General features: G+C 26.9%; 3 protein-coding genes and 1 long non-coding RNA gene across 10 annotated transcripts; 1 reads left to right on the top strand and 3 right to left on the bottom strand.

Annotated features, from left to right (window-relative positions):
* Positions 1-14: 14 nt before the first annotated feature.
* On the bottom strand, positions 15-2,507 carry LOC141528568 (inositol-tetrakisphosphate 1-kinase). 2 transcript variants are annotated; one of them, XM_074244690.1, is made up of 5 exons: positions 2,232-2,507; positions 2,029-2,127; positions 1,800-1,941; positions 1,061-1,212; positions 15-962 (listed from the first exon to the last, which is right to left on the bottom strand). In XM_074244690.1, exons 1-5 carry the CDS (start codon positions 2,343-2,345, stop codon positions 390-392), a joined length of 1,080 nt encoding a protein of 359 aa, XP_074100791.1. In that variant the 5' UTR covers positions 2,346-2,507; the 3' UTR covers positions 15-389. The 2 variants fall into 2 exon arrangements, with proteins under 2 accessions (XP_074100791.1, XP_074100801.1); XM_074244700.1 differs by having other exon boundaries at positions 1,061-1,197; positions 2,232-2,502.
* Positions 2,440-6,938, bottom strand: LOC141528543 (uncharacterized). Of its 6 annotated transcripts, none has more exons than XR_012479397.1 (6): positions 6,747-6,938; positions 3,966-6,060; positions 3,722-3,874; positions 3,593-3,647; positions 2,644-2,723; positions 2,440-2,577 (listed from the first exon to the last, which is right to left on the bottom strand). XR_012479397.1 is itself a non-coding variant. In XM_074244669.1 (6 exons), exons 1-5 carry the CDS (start codon positions 6,878-6,880, stop codon positions 2,695-2,697), a joined length of 2,466 nt encoding a protein of 821 aa, XP_074100770.1. In that variant the 5' UTR covers positions 6,881-6,938; the 3' UTR covers positions 2,447-2,577; positions 2,655-2,694. The 6 variants fall into 6 exon arrangements, 4 of the variants coding, with proteins under 4 accessions (XP_074100770.1, XP_074100753.1, XP_074100780.1 ...); XM_074244669.1 differs by having other exon boundaries at positions 2,447-2,577; positions 2,655-2,723; XR_012479398.1 differs by having other exon boundaries at positions 2,477-2,574.
* On the top strand, positions 3,701-9,100 carry LOC141528585 (uncharacterized). The gene is made up of 2 exons (XR_012479400.1): positions 3,701-3,834; positions 6,946-9,100. It is a non-coding gene; the product is annotated as an uncharacterized LOC141528585 (long non-coding RNA).
* A 963-nt stretch (positions 9,101-10,063) lies between these two features.
* On the bottom strand, positions 10,064-17,802 carry Pits (Protein interacting with Ttk69 and Sin3A). The gene is made up of 5 exons (XM_074242988.1): positions 16,479-17,802; positions 13,513-13,667; positions 13,244-13,430; positions 12,908-13,152; positions 10,064-12,818 (listed from the first exon to the last, which is right to left on the bottom strand). Exons 1-5 carry the CDS (start codon positions 17,221-17,223, stop codon positions 12,678-12,680), a joined length of 1,473 nt encoding a protein of 490 aa, XP_074099089.1. The 5' UTR covers positions 17,224-17,802; the 3' UTR covers positions 10,064-12,677.
* Between the last annotated feature and the right edge of the window lie 1,190 nt (positions 17,803-18,992).

Raw genomic sequence — 18,992 nt, 5'->3', positions numbered from 1 at the left:
ATTTTTGTTTAAATATATTTTTATGCAGAAAAAAATTAGTAGAAAATATCAATAGAGTAATTATTGTCTCAATAAAATATTAAAACATAGAAAAAATAATTTTTATTTAAAAATGTAGAAACTCAAGTAGATACGGAATAAAATCATTGATTAAACGATTAATTTATAAAAAAAAAATCTTTAGTTTTAATCTTTTGTCTTTAAAATTTTAATATTAATAATTTTTCATATTAACTTTTCATATCAATCATAAAAAAAAATAGAGCAAGCGACATTTAATTCGCTGTTTTTTTTCTTTTGACTAGCTAATAAATTAATAAAAAAATATTCATTATTATAAATTAAATTAATCTCATTGTACTTTAAAGTTGAATGTAAAGTTAATACAATTATTTAATAGGTTTTTTCTTTTTATCATCACTTTCAAAACCTGAATCTAATTCTTCGTTACATTTTTTTAATATCGAACAGTCTAAATTATGATTCACTCGCCGTTCGGTAATAAAATTTGTAATAGTATCAATTAAATGTGTAAAAAAATGTGGATAACCATCGTATCCTGGAAAAACATTAACATCTATAATAGCATATTTTCCAGTATGATTTTCAATGACTACGTCAATCCCCAAAAGTGTTAGTCCAAAAATTTTCGTTACTTTTGCAACAATATACTGGATAATTTCATGGTTCGGTTCAATTCTCAAAGCTTTATCTTCTTTTGATATCACTGACCATTGTGACTTTGATCCACTCTTCGAGATATCATGTGAACTAAAAAATAATGTGCTCAATTGTTCGCAATCGATTGGATAAAAATTTCTCAAACTTGGTCTTTCAACAACATGGAAATATTTCCCAACAATAAAAACTTTGTGTAAAACTGCATTATGATTAATAAAATCTTGTGCCACGCATGGTAATTGACAATCCATGAGATCTTTTTCGTTGAATATTATCATCATCTATAAATTAAAATTAATATTAGCGAACAATTTTTTTTTTTTTTTCATTGATTGTATCCTATTTGTTCATAAGTATAATTTTTTAACCGTTCAATTACCTTATGAGCATCACTAGAACCATGAGCAAATAAAGGTTTACTTATAAATGGGAATCTAATATCCGCTGATCTCAATGACTTTAAATTTTCATCCGCATTCTCGGATTTCAATTGGATTGTCTTCGGAACAAATATATCTGAAATAAATATGTCTGATATGGATATTAAATTTTTTTATATTATATATTTAAGGGGGAACACCACTGTGACAAGGGTACATTAAAGATTATTACCCTAAATTTTTATTAAAAAATATTTAATTATTACAAAGTTATTAACAATCTCGTAGAGCACTATAAAAAATTTCTCCCTCCATGGTCAGTTCGTTAACTCAAAAACGGATCATCTGAAAATAAAAATTCCAATTGCTTTTTAATCAGTAAGGATGTAGTTATCGTCACACGTAAGGAATTTAAAAAATTTTTATTTTATAGATTTTTTTAGCCGCCTTTTTTTTTAAATGAAAATTTTCATTTTAACGAACCGACCATAGAGGGAGAAATTTTTTATAGTGTTCTACGAGATTGTTAATAACTTTGTAAAAATTGAATATTATTTAATAAAAATTTAGAGTAATAATCTTTAATGTACCCTTAATAAAATAAAAAAAATCCAATCCCCAAATTCCTTTATTTTCCCTGTCAAAAAAATTCCCGAAAATCACCTCTCTTTTTCGATCGTCACAGTGGTGTTCCCACTTAAGCAATAAAATGATTTTTCTTTTGCATTCGATACTAACCACTCGACTTGATTTCTTTGTGTAACATTAAATAAGATTGTTGACGATTATTTAAATTTTTAACATTTTCAAAAGGATCTATCAGTATCATTTCTGGATGTTGATACAAATATTCTTGAGCTTTAGTTACAATTCTCTTGGCCTGCAATCAATGTCAAATTTAATAAATAAATAAGTAAATAATAATAAAATTCATTTTTTTCTGTATAATGTAAAAATTGTTTATTACATTTTGATCACCTCTCTCTGCTAATGCTAACGTATCGGTTAATTTATGAAGGAAGACGTGGAATGGTCCTTGAGAGTCAAGATTACCATCAAGATTAATCTAAAAATTATAAAAAAAAACACAGTTTAACCTCTAATGAGATTTTGTTAACAAAAATTTACAGAATTATTAAGAAATTAAAAAAAAAAAAAAACCAACATTACCTTTTTTAATACAAAACCTTTTTGCTCACAAATATTTTTAAATTCTTTCCAATTCAATTTCTGCTGTTTCTTTTCCGATATCCAATATCCAATTATACTTTTTTCTTTGTCCATTTTTTAATATTTCACAATCACATGTTTTCTTTCAAATTTAAATCTTTTTCTTAAATAACTACTTACTTATGTTTATGGCTGAGGCTATTCGGACACTGTAGCGTGAATTTTAGCATGGCAAATAATTTGTAATATTTACGCTAGCCTCACGCGGAACTCTCTCACAGTGTGCGAATAGACAGTCCGTATAGTTTATACATGATATTTATGGAAAAAAAAGGATTATTCACTACTGTGGAAAAAAAAAAAATTAGTTTACAAAAATCATATAGCAAAATATATTCAAAATAGTACATACAATATATTTACAGATGTATAGTTTATAAATATAGTGGTATAGTTAAAACTTTCAACAAAAACACTTTGATAGGTTATGGTCTGCAAATATTACAACTTAATTATTTCCTTATTTCATGTTTCAAGGTTACTTATTAGTTTTCCTCAAGATTACACAATAAAATAATTAGCAATAATACGTAGTCATTGCGAATATAAATTATAAAAATTAATTAAGCAGATATTTAATCATTTTTAAAACTTTTATTAACAAATAAATTGTGGCAAAAAATAAGAAAAGAAAATTGACATTTAGAAATTTTAAATAACATTAAATTTAGCTGTCATTCCACAATTTTTTTAATTTTATTTAACAAATAAATTATAAAAAAATGGACTTGTAGAAATTTTAATAAATTAAAAATGCAATTTTTTAAAAATAATTTTTTAGAACAAATTTTTTTGTTTAAGAAAATTAAAAAATTATTAAGCGACTGATAACTTTAATGTAATAAATTTTAAGAGTAAAAAAAGGCAATTTTTAAAAAATAACTTTTTATACTTAATTTAATTGTTAAATAAAATTAAAAATTAATCAGGTAACAGCTAACTTAAATATCTTGTATAAATTTGAATACAAAAATAATATTCAAGATAAAAATTTTATTTCAAACTAAGAAAAAATTAAAAAATAAATTTGCACGTATAAAAAACTTCAAAAGTTGCAAGTGCAATTTTTTAAAAATATTTTTTTTGTTTTAATTTAATTATTAAAAAAAAAATCAAAAAATTTAGAACGTCGACTAACTTCAATGACATCATTTTTATTATTACTTTATTTAATTTAATAATTTATTTATATTTTAAATATCATAAGTCATCAGTGATGTCCCGCCTAGAAAATGAAAAGTTAATTTTTTTATTTATATTTTAGCTATCAATTTTCAAGTAATGTGAATTTTTTTTCTTACTGGACGTTGAGTCCCCATTGGAGTTTAATATTTCGCCAAGACTTTTAAGTGATGACTGCAACATGATAAAAATAAAAAAATATTTATTTTCATCTTTACGTAATTTTTATTTAAGAATAATATACTTACATTCAGGATATTATGTATTTGATCAGTTAAGTTCTGATAATAATTTGAATTTTCATTTTCTTGTGAATTAGGAGTACCATTTACTCTTACTTCACCCAACGAAATCGGCAAAGGTAATTCACCTTCTGAATATTCACCTGAACTACTTTTATCCTAAGCAATTAACAAATTTATTATTTATTTATTTGTTAGAATTATTATAAAAATATAAAAACACAATAATGTATCAATTAACTTTACATACCTTTTTTTCTTGCAATATTTCAACCGATGAGATCTTTTCCAGTAATTGAAATGATTCTAGAGATAATGATGATGTTTGTTTTTTATCTTTACTTTGTTTGGTCGATGATTGAATGCTTAAATTTTTTGAGCTATTTGCTAGATCTAATGAATTTTTTTCATTATCAGAAACAGGTATTATTTTTTCACCAGTTTGTGAATTATCTTTTAATTCTTCAATTACATTATAGACATTTGAATTATTTTTTTCACGATTAATCGATGAACAAGGTTCAAATTCTCCATGATTTTCTTTATTCAATTCAAAATTTTCAATTTTATCATCATTTGAATTTTTAAGTTCATCTAATGTATTTTCATTTTCAGAAAAAGAAGCTGTTTCAAAACTTTCGGAGTAAATTGCTGAAACATCAAAAGAAGTACGATCTCGAAGATCGTCTTTAGATGAATCAACAACTAAATTTATTTCCACATGATCAGGTTCTACATTCTGATTTATTTGCAATGGAGTATTTTTTGAACTTGGTCGTAACTTAACACTTTTAGATAGTGTTTTTTCATTTGAAATAGAGGATTTTGTATTTTCAAATTGTTTTTTCTTGTTATCCCATATTTTATGATTAGTTATATCAAAACTATTTCCAGGTACTTTAAAATTTACTTCAGTCTCTTGTTGGCAGTCATATTCCTTATCATTATCATTATAAGAAAAATCATGACACTCATCTAAATGGTTTTTTTCGTTAATTTGTTTTTCTATCTTTTGAAGAGTTTCTGATAAATGAAGTTCAATTTCGGATTCATCATGAGCAGCAACTTTATCATAATTTTCTATAGTACTTGCTGATAGAGAAAGCTTATTCCTTGTTATAAAAACTTTTGAATCATTATTGATATCAGGTTTGATAATAGGCGTTGAAAGTTCTTCAATGTCATTAGAAATATTTTTTGTATCAATATTAACAGAATAATTATTCAATGGAGTTGAAAATCTTTCAGTTGGCTTGAGCGATTCACTGGTAATAGTTGTTTCTGAACTTGAATTTCTTGTTTGCGCTTTAAATGATAACTTCGCTCCATCAAAATTCTTTTCTCTATTATCATTTTTAGTTATTTTTAAATTAATATTGCTTTTATTATTACAGACTACAATTCGAGAAAATACATTAACCAATTTATTCGCATTCTCTGAAAAAGTTTTCATTTTTTCATCGAATTTATTCAATATTTTATCAACGTATTCAAATTTTGGTGAATAAAGATTAACTTTGTTGAAATCAAAATCATCATTAATTATTTCATCTTCAATAGTTTTATTATAACTTAATTGATGTCGATTTTCTTCTATCAAGTCATCAGTATTCATTTCAATAATATTATTAGTTTCTAACTCAACAATTCGGCACATAAATTCAATAAAAGATTCATTTGATTTTTTAGTGTTTTCATTTGTAAGTCGTTGTTGAAAATTTGTTTTACACAAATGTTGTCGTTTATCATCACCTGGATTTATTTTTTCTGGTTTTATTTTATCATTAGTTATTGAATCACTAGAAATATTTTTTTCAGTCAACAAGTCTTTGGATTTATCTAATGAAACAGGTTTCTCATGCGGGATTTCTTGAATACTTGTTTGTACAGCAATATCAACAAAACTTTCTTTTTTTTGTTTTCGTTCGCACGAGTCATTTTTCAATTCCGGTATGTTAGAATTATTTTTATTTATAATATTATTATCATTTGATATCAAATCAAGTTTTAGTGAGCTAATTACTGATAATTGACTAGATTGACTTTTAATAGAATCAGTTTTATTCAAAATACCTTTTTTTATTTTCACTTTCAATTGGGGTTTACTTTCCGTATCACTTTTTTGTTCTTCATTAGTAATTATTTGTTTGTTGTTATTATTTAATGTAAAAACTCTAGATAGCTTTATCGTATTATTGTTTTGTTGTTCGCAATGACAATGTTGATATTCAATTTCATTTCCCTCAGAATAATAATTATCATCAAGTGACAATATGTCACGATTTAATTCCTTGAACTTAGTATTAACAACTTCTCGTATATATAACTCACTTTCATCAGCGTAGCTGTAACAAAGATAAAAGAATTATTATTAAAGAATTACAAAAAAAAAATAATTTGTTTAAATTTAAATTAGATTATTAATAATACTGAAGTTAGCAGCCAGCTATTAATTTAAAAAATTTTTTTAATAAATCAATTACAATATAAAAATGCTTCTAAAAATTTTCATGAAAATTAATGTAGCACATATTTAATCATTTTAAAAATTTTATAACAAATAAATTATGGCAAAAAAAAAATAAGTAAAAAAATTGACATCTAAAAATAAAAAAAAAAAAAAAATAAAAAAATGCAATTTTTTAAAAATAATTTTTTGGAACAAATCTTTTTGTTAGATAAAATTAAAAAATTGTGAAGTGACAGCTAACTTGAATGTCATAAAATTTTCACTTGTAATTTTTATTAATTTTTACATGTGAAACTTTTTAATTTAATTTTTTTTTATAATAATTTAATTATTTATAATTAATTATATCTAATTATAATTTAATAATTATTTAATTATTTTAAAATTTTATAATAATGCAATTGTTAACAAAAAAATTTAATTAAAAAGTTTTACGTGTGAAAATGAATAAAAATTACAAGTGAAAATTTTTAGAAGCATTTTTTTATTGTAATTGATTGATTTGTGATTCAAATTTTTAAAACTGACAGCTGATGGCTAACTTTAGCATTATAAACATACCTGCTGTCATCAAGACGAAAATTTTTTATACGATAATTAACTTCAGCAATTTTTTTTTCAACATCATCAACAAGTTTTTCAGCAATATCTAATATCTCTGAAGTATCGATACTAATATCAAGACTTGAAGACATTTTTTATAATTTATGTAGTTTAAAAAATTTTGTTTTAAATTACTCTTTGTCTTCTATATTTTCAGAGTCGTTTGAAGTTATTCAAGTCTTGTAGAAGCTATAAAAATTGATCTAATTCTGTTTTATATACCTGACAAATAAAAGAGCGTCAATGTCGACAACTTGCAGCTTACTACAGTTGTATATGTGAATATTTTTTTTTGTTTTATAATCCATAACAGATGTTTGACCCATGAAAAAGTTAGCCAACCATGTGAAACCCATACATACACTCGTATATATTGATTTTTAAAGGTTAAACAAGTTAACTTTCTGTAACAAAACTATTTTTAATAGAAAAAATAAGAAATGATGATATTAATTGCCTCTACGTTAAGTATTTTTTGTTTCAATAATCATGAAAATTAGAGTTATAATTTAAAAAGCTATTTTACTATCACAAATTAATTTATAAAGGATTATTTTTCAGAAGTCACCGGATATCGATAATTATTCGACATAGCACTGGCGCGTCTCGATCTTCGGGCCTAAAGGGAGAATAGGAGGGGGTGAGTTTGGGTTAAAATAGGTGAGCCGTACAGTGGAAAAGGGAGAAGTAGTGTGACCGCCAGACTGAGTGCCACGGAAATCAAGAAGGACCGATCCCCGGAGTAGTGACGAGACGAAGGAAGCCAACAACAACTAGGACTTCATCCTCAACGAGTGAGTTAGATCATCGTTTTGTTCGTCAAGGTGTCAATTATTGCTCTGTGGGAAGGAAGTGGACCGCGGTTTATCCAATGCCCAGTTACTTCTCCTAATTATTTATCAATTGGATCGTTAATCGACGAAAATTTAATTCAATAAATAAATCGTAGAACATTTGCTAGTTTTTGGATTGAGTGATTTTCATGGGGGTTTATACCCGGGGATCGCTCGATCGACCTTGCGGGGGAAGTTTTAATATCTAAAAGTTTTCAATCAATTAACTAACATCTAAGAAAATTCATTAAATTAATTTTTCAATAATTAACTGAGTAAAATTGATTAATTTTTGTCATTTAGAAAAATCGATAGATTTTATTCGTGGAATTTTCGTCAAGCGTCAGTTGTGTGTCGCATAAATTCCAATACCCAAGGTCAAGCAAGCCTCGACTGGCGAATGTTCTAGCAAATAAAATTTGACTATTTCGACTCGTGTCGAATTTTTATAATTGATAAAACGATCAGAAAATTGTTGATAATATTTTATATTAAGAATTAATTACTAAGAATGTTTTATATTAAGAAAATTATTAATTGAGAATATTATAGAGTAGAAAATTATTAAGAAGGTTATATTAGGAATTTTTATCGAAATTATTATATTATAAAATTATTTTTAACAAGTATAAATTAAATAATTTTGGGGATTAAGTCCGTGAAGTAGTTAAATTGGAATTACTGAGATTGATAATTATCGGCGTGAACATTAAGTCCAAGAAATCGGTTAATTGAGTCAAAAATTTGTCACAGTGAGAATTTTATCAGAATTAGTTAATTAAACTTATGTTAATAATTTTGAAGTGATTGTAAATAAGGTTTATATTGTGATTTATTTAATTATCAAAAGTTAATTCAAGGCATAAAGACCTTTTGTTCTAAATAAGTATTGTTATATTCTTAAGACCATGACAATAAGTTACTGAGGAATTTTAATCCATCTAAAATTTTAACGGAATTAAAATTAACAATTGGAATTGATAATTGGTTGTAAATTAAATATTGTTTGTCGTTTTATTAATTTACTAATGATTGAATAATTTAATTTTAATATTTTAACTAAAATTTAATTACGTTCGATTTATTAAAATTTATAAAGTAAAAATCAATTAAGCGAAATGTTGGTCATGTGTATGAAGAATTGTATGGGTTATGCGTGATAGAGAGTGTTAATAGTGTTAAGTGCGGTAGTCCTGTGGACTTAATTTTAAGTTATAAGTGTGTAAAGTGAGTTCGTTTGGTAGTCCGGTGGACTTGTAATTTTAAGCTTAGTTTTAGGTCAGGTGTAGGAGACCGTTCGTTCAAAAAAGCCCGTCTAGTCATCGTATCGTCGTTGGAAGAAGGTTCGTTTGTAAATATCGTTTATTTCGCAGTTATTCTCCGCTTCGTTAGATTATAAGTGTGTGAGTGAGCGCTTAAATTTGTTAAGTTTGTTAAATTTTTATTGTTAATAAATGTTGATCAACCTTGCTAATTAAATTTTTATTATTTAACAGCACCTTCCTCCACTCTCTCTACCCTAAGATAAGTTTTCTCAGCTCTGGACCGGTTCCAGGAACTGTGATTAATAATCCTGGTGGCGCCCTGATAATTTTTATTATTTTTTATTATTATTGTTAGCTTTGTTTAGTTATTTATAAAATTGATTAGGGGCTAACCTGAACAGGTAAAACTGTTACAAATTATTATTTATATATGCTTGAAATAAGAAAAAGGGTTTATGTAAAAGTAAAGAGACATCAGATAATTTTAATTCGTAATTGATTAATATAAAATCAATCAATATTTTCAGGCATTTACTATTTTAAATATCATGAAACTTTGGGAATTTTTTAAATATTTTGAGTTTAAAATATTATTTTTAATTATGCTAGCCATTTAGGTATAAAAAAATTTTAATAGGAGTTAATATTTAATATTACTATTTATTATCCCATTTACTATATTATTTTGATCTAAAATCTTACATAGGGATAAGAAATTAATTTTATTTAACATTGAATGTTCATTTTAATAAACCATTGTTTATTTATTATCAAAATTGCTTTTAATTACCTCGTATACTAGAAGAAATGAAGCCATTAAGAATCTATATTATTTATCTTCAATCAGTTGCCTCTATACAAATCTAAATTTAATTTCAGTGGGTGCTTTCAAATTTGTACATCAATGGAAGTATAAAGAAATTAAACATTTTAAACAAAATTACGAGATTATCTGGACCGCAACGGATCAATATAATGCCTACCTTTCCCCACTCCAATTCTTTTTTTTATCATCTCAGATATAAAATAGATTGAGTTGACATTGATTTTTTTGTTAGACGTCATATGAAAGCTCAATTTTATTGAAGATATTGATTGTAATAAAATGAAAGCAGCATACTAATTTTATCAATACATCATGGATTTGTAAATAAGTAATTAAATAAGAACAAAATAATTATTACACATCAACATATATATTTTCTGATTTTTTTTTACCTTGATTGCATACATGCGATAAACAGTACAATTGTTACACTTTCCAAGTTGTTTTAATCTAAAAAATCAAAAACAAAAAAAGTTTTTTTTTCTTTTATTCACTACTACAATTATCATTCAATGTTAATTTCATTTTTTTTTTTTTATTCATTCAAAAAATTTACTTTGTTTTCATTACTTTTTTTATTTTCGTAATAGAAAAAGAGTCACGTTTCTACACGACCCATAAATATTTATTTAAATTTCGGTCAAATGACTTTTTCAAAGTACAGACTATGTAGTCTGATGAAATGTTATTTTACTATCTTAAACAGAAAAAAAATTTTAAAAATAACAATATCACTGGGAATTGCATTTTTTTTGTTCACATTAACATAAAAAGATACTGAAGAATATTTTATATTAATTAATACCATTTTTAAAAATACATAATAAACAATTTAAAGCCATTAAAAAAATTAAAAAAAAAAAAAAAAATAAAACATACAATAGATACATTATTTCGTTTTCATAAAAATTTAATTGAGAAGACTTTTGTTATAATGATTAAACATTAATGATGATTCAAACGTTTTGTTTTCGTTTTTTTATCAAAGTCATGCTTATGCAATTTGTACCATCTTTTAAAAATATAGTCGGACCTTATTATAAAATTTTGTACTTGGCTATTACCAAATAATTTTTTTTAAAAGGTCCAACTAGCCACGGAGTTATATACGTTGATTAAAAATTTGCATTTAGAAAGGTTAAAAAAAATTACAATAGACGGGCGGAGTGAAAAATAAAAACTTTTTTTTTATTTTTTTTTTTTTAATGAAAATTATTCAAGATATTTTTTTTTTTTTTACTTTGATATCACTTATATTAATCGATGCATGCTTTAACATTATTTCGATTAATTTTTTTTGTACAAATATATACAAATTAAAAGAAAAAAATTTAATCGGTAAACGGGAGTCCCACATCAATTGTCTAATATTGAATATCATTCGTTAAATCTTTTAATATCGTTCACTCTTTTTTATATCATATATTTTTATTACTACATTTTCATACTTGCAGTCAAAAAAACATTAGTTTACCATTTAAAAAAGAATAAACTGATGTTGGGCGGCCTCGAAATCATTAAGTAAACTAACATTAATTAAAAACTTTCCATACTATAAAGTTGACTTGATCGATCAACTATTGATTTAAAAATGTTTGATAAATTAATTAAAAATGTTTTTTATACACTAAATGTTATCTTAATAAACTTTTTAAATAGCGAGTGTTTAGTTCCTGTTGATTTTTTTTATTTTCTTAAATATACCTTATTTTATACTTCATACAAGCCAAAGACTCAAAGTCTTCAAACTTAATAACTAGAGCTAATAAAAATAAAAACCATTAAATTATTTATCATTAAACAAATTATCAAATTTAATGTGTTTTTAGTTTCACATTACATTAAGTAAATAATAATGAATTTTATTTATTTTATTGTTATTTTTCATCACATAAAAATTTTTATCATTAGTAAAACAAAAATCGTTAAGAGATAACGACTTGGATGGCATTTGTGTGAAAATATAAAAGCATTTGTGAATGTAAATAAATGTATTCTATGTGCAAAGGAATCACACACAAATGAAATATTAACGCACAATTCTAGATCATTTAGTATTTTTGTACATTGTTAACTTGGTTACTTTACTAACAATAATTAATTTCAAATTTATATACACATATATACAATGTACAGAAAGATAGTTTGAACCTTAAAGGTACAAACCAAAATTAACTTACTCGCTTTGAGCGGTACTGTTCAAAATAATTAATGATGTAAACTTTCGAACATCATAAACTTCTTATTAGAATGTTAATGAGTCATTGCAATACATAAATTTATTATTCAAGGAGACGTTCAAATGTAACAGCATTCAAAACTAAGTACGAATCCTTCTATCATTTTTCTGAAAAACTTAAAAATTTATTGCAACTGTACATAGTCACATAATTAAGAAAGAAAATAATTAGACAAAAAAAAAAAAATTGAGAAATAAACTAGATAAAATAAAAAAATATTTTCAAAGCTTTATTTTTTTTTTGCACATATATAACGCACCGAAAACAATTCACTCAGCTTGTCCAAATGCCGAAGACTGCTGCTCAAAACCGACTGTTATCATTTGTGCTCTTTATAATAAATCATTTATTATTATTCAATCAACTTCATCAAAAATGCTGTTTATATAGAATGGAAACGATCGGTATTTACATTAAATTTGTTAAAAATGGTATTTAAACCAATAAATTGTTAACTGCTAGCAAAAAAATTCCGACACATTTCAAAGTCTTCGGCTCTAACCTAGTTGACTCGATTAGTGAGCAACATTAATACATGTGAATTTTTTTTTTATTTACTATTATTATTATTATTATTATTATTTTTTTTTTTTTCAATCAAAAACAATTTGTATGATAGAACCTTCACGGTTTCCCATCAAAGTATGTCTGCTTATCTCTTTAACGTTGAGATATCGAGCAGTTTACAAATTTGAGCCTCAACCATATCAAAAAACTTTATTTCTTTAAGTTTCGCGTTCTTTTTTAACTTTCAACCCAGTGCTTGCAGTATCTTCAGCGAGAATAGTTGCAATTTCACCTTGCATGAATGCCCAAGGCACCTGACTATCAGCCAAAGGACATTTTTCTCCACTTGGACAGTAAACCTGTAATAATAATGAGATATTTAAGTTTTTATTTCTATAACTAAGTTGAATAATAAAAAAAATTTTTTTATTTCGAATGAGATACTGACCTCTGATCCAGCACCCTGTCTTTTGATGCTGTCTCGACTACATGGGAAACAAAACTTGTGATGAGGGACACTAGGACATTGAACAAAATGAGTGTCCTCAAGACGACCTTGACAAAGTGTACACTTGAGTGCAGGCGCTGTTACTGGTTCAGATCCAGTAGATTGGGCGGTTACACCTTCTGATGATGTCATTACAGTTGTAGATGACACATGTCTAGATCCATTTTGTCTTCTTGCTGAAGATCCTACAAAGAAAAATATTAATTAATATATTAATAATGTTGCTTTTAAGTTAATAAATTATTAATATTATTAGTAACATAATACAATTAATACCTGAACTGTTAGGACTATGTTGAGAGCCCCTGGAAACACTACGTTGTTGAACATTGGATGCAGTTGTTGGAGGACTTCTACTAGTTGGACTGGGATTATTGGGAGGCTGTGATACAGGTTCAGGTGATGTTAAAGTGTCAGCAACAGACATTAAAGCAGCCATTGGCGATGGACCTCCAGCTGTTCCCTAGAAAAAAAAATTAATCCCTAAGTTTAGATAGTGCTCGTTTATAAATAAATAAGAATCATTGAATAAGAACAAGATTTACTTGATGATGATTTCCTTGCTGATTCCCACCTCCTGTTTCTTGAGGAGGAGGAGGTGGAGGTGGTGGACTGGTTCTGGGACGAAGAGGCGATCCACCGCCACCATTGGTAGCAACGCTTGCTGGCGCCAGTGGAATTGACGGACCTACATAACCACCTGTAAATAAAAAAAAAAAAAAAAAAAAAAATTAATTAATTAAATATTCATTAGTTGAATCTTTAAGTAAAATTAAATATTATAGAATTAATAGAAAAAGGATTTTCTTTACTTCCAATAGAAAGTTTATGACGACACTAAAACTGAATCATCAAGACTTAAAATTACGTTTCAAGTCCTGTTGTATCTATTATACATTCAATTCACGGAATTTACTCGGGACATGATAGAATGTTAAATATTCAATTTACAAATATCTGATAGGCAATACGTAGAATAACTAAAATTAGTATTGATAATATTTACAATACAGCAGCTAAGCAAATTACTCATGTACACTTGATTTTATTATCTACAATTTATAATTTTTAGCATACGTGATAATTGTTTTTTTTTTAATTATTTTACAATGCTGAAGAAACATATGATGTGTCATTTTTTTACAGAGAGATAATCATAATAATAATATATATAGGGTAAAAAAAAGTACATAAAATATTATCACAAAGTAAAACCGGTTCAAGAGTGGATCCAGCATGGAATCGGAGCGTTAAGTCAGTCAGTCAGTGAGACAACATGAAGCACGCAATCGCCAGTCGACGAGACATGTGACCGGTACTTTTCCGTGACCACAAGAACCATCAATACATGCTATACAGCACAGCAAGGAAAGAGAGATACCATTCGAGCACCCCCCCCCCCCATACACGCAAACTCGATATCGTAAAACAAGACAAGACATACGAAGACAAGGAGCGCAAGAAAAGATAGTAAGGGGTAATGGCTTAGTCACCGGTCGTTGCGTTGCAGTTGCGGCCTTGTTTCAGAATCGCTACTAGCATCATATACATATAATACATTCACTAACATCACACACACACACACACACACACACACACACACACACACACACACACACACACACACACACACACACACACACACGTCTACATACAATTTTATATATATATATATATATATATATATATATATATATATATATATATATATATATATATATATATATATATATATATATATATATATATATATATATATATATATATGCATAGATACATCAGTTGATGACGTAGCTTACATCCATTAAAGTAATTTATCAAATATTCCTATGTATTCAATATTAACGTAAACTTTGTCAATTTATTGCGAAAACTCTTTTGAATGGCCGTTTAAACTCCATGTCGCTAGTAGTAGAAACACCAGTAGACGCCATATTGGTCAGAAGTGCTGATCGATGGCAAACTAGTCGCTTTGCGTTTACGTATTCACGTAACGTGCTCATAAACATTTTATTTTTGTCAATTTAAAAATTTTTGTTTACAAAAAATTCATTTTTTTTTTAATTTTATTCAATTCTAGTCGTAGACTAAATTTACAATATCGCACGACTAGCTTTTTTAAATTTTTTATTATTTCACGAAAACAATTAAATTTTGTACATCTCAAATCTGGATAAAAACATCCTGTAAATTTTTATAAATATTTTATATTCTATGATGTCAATTTATTTATATTATAAAATTGTTTAGGAAAAAGAGTAAAAGAAGATAAGAATGGCGTCTTTTTTTTTTTTTTTTTTTTTTTAAGTTGAATTTATAGGAATTTTACTGTAGATAATTTCAATAAATTTTTAAAAACATACTCAACAATCTGTTAAAAATGTATATCGTTTAATTTGCTTTTTTATTTTTAAAATATTCAATTAATTATCTTTTTATTTCTCACATTCTAATAATTTCCAAGGAATTTATTTTTAATCAATAAATAAAGTTAAAAATAAGATGATTGCTATCAAGTTGAACGTTAGAGTTTATCTTCAATCAAAAATGAATCTCTAATATCAATAATTGTCGCTTGTTTTCAATATTTTTTTTTTTTTCAACCAAGAAATTCAGCGTTTAAAAGTATAAAAGGAAAATGTTTAAATAGAAACAAGATGTTTAACTGTTATTTAGGAATTTTTCAGTTTTCTACCTGCTCAAAAGTTCTCAAGATTTATTACCATTTGTAACGGAAATCTATCTAAGATTTGGAAAGTAATAACGGTGTTTGTGTTTCTTTTAACAAAAACTAAGGGCCAACAATTAATAGGAAGAAATGAAAACAACAACTAAGAGTTTATCAAAAATTTAACCATATCAATTTTATTATCTAGCGCATATTCACCATGCATCAATAACTTTTTTATTTTTGTAACAAAATAAGATTTTAAAAAATTTAGAAGGTTTAAAAATGTAAAAATTTATTTCGCGTATCTAGAAGTGGAGCGAAGCTTTTTCCTGATAGGATAAAGTTAGTATAGTGTGAAGAGAAACAGATATACACTATCGATCGGCCAACGTGTCACGTGTGAGTGAATAGGAGAGGGAAAAAAACATACATGGGAATTAAAGTGATGAATCATAAAAGCTCGAATCAACTACGATATATTATAATCATTATTGCATACTAAGAACTTCTTTTACTTTTTTTTTTACCTCTGCAATTGAATATACTGAGTAATAGTTTGTAAAAACTACGAAGTTAGATAAAATAATAAACAATAGCAGAGAAGTGAAAAAATTTTTCGTTCTATTCATTACTTTGAGAGATTCATATCAAGAAAACCGGATCCATTCATTGGTCTAAATCTATAATCGTAACGTCACAGTCTAAACGTCATTGTCAACATTTTTTTTTTATTTTAGCGTGTGTAATTTAAAATGCTGGTACACCTACTTGAAATAAAAATGTGACGGTATGCATGTCTGTATATATGTACATAAAATATGTTGAAAAACAAGAACCTACCGTTGGCCTTGAAAGTTGTAGCAGTCTCAAAACTGGGTGCCCTAACTGGATGTTTTTCTTTGCTTCTGTCTTGAACATAGCTAACAGCAAGACTAACAGCAGGAAGAGATTCACCTCGAGTAAGAGGTGGCCTGACTGGATGCTGTTCTTCAAGCGATAATCTTTTTTCTGGATGTTCGTCTTCATCAATGGTAGAGATTCCTCGTTTTAATTGTGTGCTACGACTGTGACTGAGATTAACATGATGACTTACAGCAGCTAAATGAGCGTTTGCTGACATCCGTACATTGTTATTTCTCATGCCATTTGCTAATTCATGAGGTTCTTCATGCTGTTGTTGACGTGCTGCTGCGACCAGTTGTTGCTGCTGTTGTTGCTGTTGCTGTCGTGTATTTGAATTAAAGTCATTAATAGAATTGCGGTGGTGGAGTTGTGAATAACTAGCAATATTGTGGTGCCTAGAATGGGCTTGTCCGGCGTTTTGAATTGGTAAAACATCAAGATTCGTCCCACCATTGTGCTCCGAGTGACTGGTACTTCTGTATGCTTTTGAAACTGATGGTCTGGTATCCTGGAAGCCATGAGCCTTTTTCAGCTGTTTTGCTGACTCTAATACTAAATCTATTCTGTCTGCACCTTCGTAATTAACACACCCACGACATACTGGCTCTGAAAATTCCATTATCATAGCCCATGGCATACGAGGTAGGTCACACAGGTAGCACTGGGTTCGTTTTCCCATCATCTTGATGAATAGTTATTTAAGTTTGTCTTCAATTCAAGGTAAAAATTTATTTTTTTTTCCCCGTATTTTATGCTTAAGTTTACTATACACACTACGTAAAAAAATAGTAATCCTTTATCTCATGATTTCTTTCAAAATCATTTGTACGTTTTGTCTTCCTCCACTAACACTAAAAATATTCACAAATAAACCAAATGAAATTCGCAATTATGTAGAAAATTAAAAAACAAAAAAAAATAAACAAGTAACGAATCACTCGGGATTGAAAAATAATTAACTCACTCACACGCGTGGAGAGATGTGAATCTCAAGCATTAAACTTTAACCACAAGGGTGGAGTCACGTCGGATGAAAAAGGAGAAAAATATAATAAAAATAAATAAAATTTATAAAACCTCCTATACAATGATTTTAAACTAATTTTTTAGAGAGTACAATATTTACAAAAAAATGATAAAATTGTAATTACTATTATTAATTTCATGCGCTTCACTTACAATTATCGTATTGAACAAATTACTACCACGAAAATAACAGCGGTAACAAACGCGGAACGCTCGAGAATGCGACGTTGAAACGAACTTACGGGTGTAATTCCCCACTACTTTTAATAAAACTCGAGCTCTAGCCAATGAGCAAACATGGCGTCACAAAACGCGACGTCACGATTTATTTGCGCATGCGTTATACATTCCGCGCAGCTTCTCTCCTTACGTTGCATTCTCGCGCGACTGACCGGCTACCACTCTTTCCCCCGCGTACATGACGCTCAACCCCGGGGGACACGTACACTGAGCGCAACGGCAAACCGGGATCGTGCGATTGTATTAGCAAGAGTCAGCATCACACCCGCCAAAAATTATCCAAACCCAAAAATATAAATATTTTGTTTTATTTTTTTTTTAATTTTTCATTTTTTCAGTTATCAGATATATTATGTGATTACTCATACTGGTACGTCATTGAAAATATTTACATTCTATAACATAATTTTATTTATTTTACTAGAACCAAATTTGAAAAATTAAACTGAAATTTTCACATACAATAATATTATCATTTGATTCTTTTTTTGTAGACAAAAAACAATCATAATATTTTTATAAATTATTGTAAAAAATAATTATTTGCTTATAAATATATTATCGATGTAAGTATGTAACAATAACTCGGTCAACTGGATGTTATTATTAATTTTTTATATTTATTGAGAAAATATAAAAAAAAAAACAATCAATTCTTTATTTAAGTTTTCTGTTTTGATCACATTATACAAAATCATAAAACGTTATATTTTGTTTCTCAATGTATCGATAAGACATATTAATGCTTTTAATGTCATTATTACTAAGTATACTAGTGTCACCATAATAGAAAAAAAAAAAAAAAAATTAATAAAAAAAAACTAGTTAGTTAAAGATATATAAACTGTCGTTAAAGATAAATAGATATAAAAGTATAGATTATAAGCACGTGCAGTAATTGTTCTCAACTCTATTGTTTACTATTATTATACTTGAGAACTCTACTTTAAAATCGTTTCTTGTACGTTATATAATGTATTCACAACCAGTCGTTGACCGCCTTACAGTACTCATTTTGGTTTTTTAACTCACCTATTTATTTTATAAATATATATATACAAGTATACACAGGCACATATGTAATATAAATATTGTTGTGTGGATGAAAAATACAATAAATTTTAATAATGGATATTACGTCATATCTACAAGTATTTATCAAAGTGAGTATAATACAGTTTTATT

This window comes from Cotesia typhae, unplaced genomic scaffold (genome assembly GCF_013202065.1).
Source record: "Cotesia typhae breed Kobodo isofemale line unplaced genomic scaffold, CoteBio_Ctyphae contig_11, whole genome shotgun sequence".
Taxonomy (NCBI): domain Eukaryota; kingdom Metazoa; phylum Arthropoda; class Insecta; order Hymenoptera; family Braconidae; genus Cotesia; species Cotesia typhae.
The sequence above is the reverse complement of the archived record's forward strand: the minus strand, read 5'-3'. Positions and strand labels throughout refer to the sequence as shown.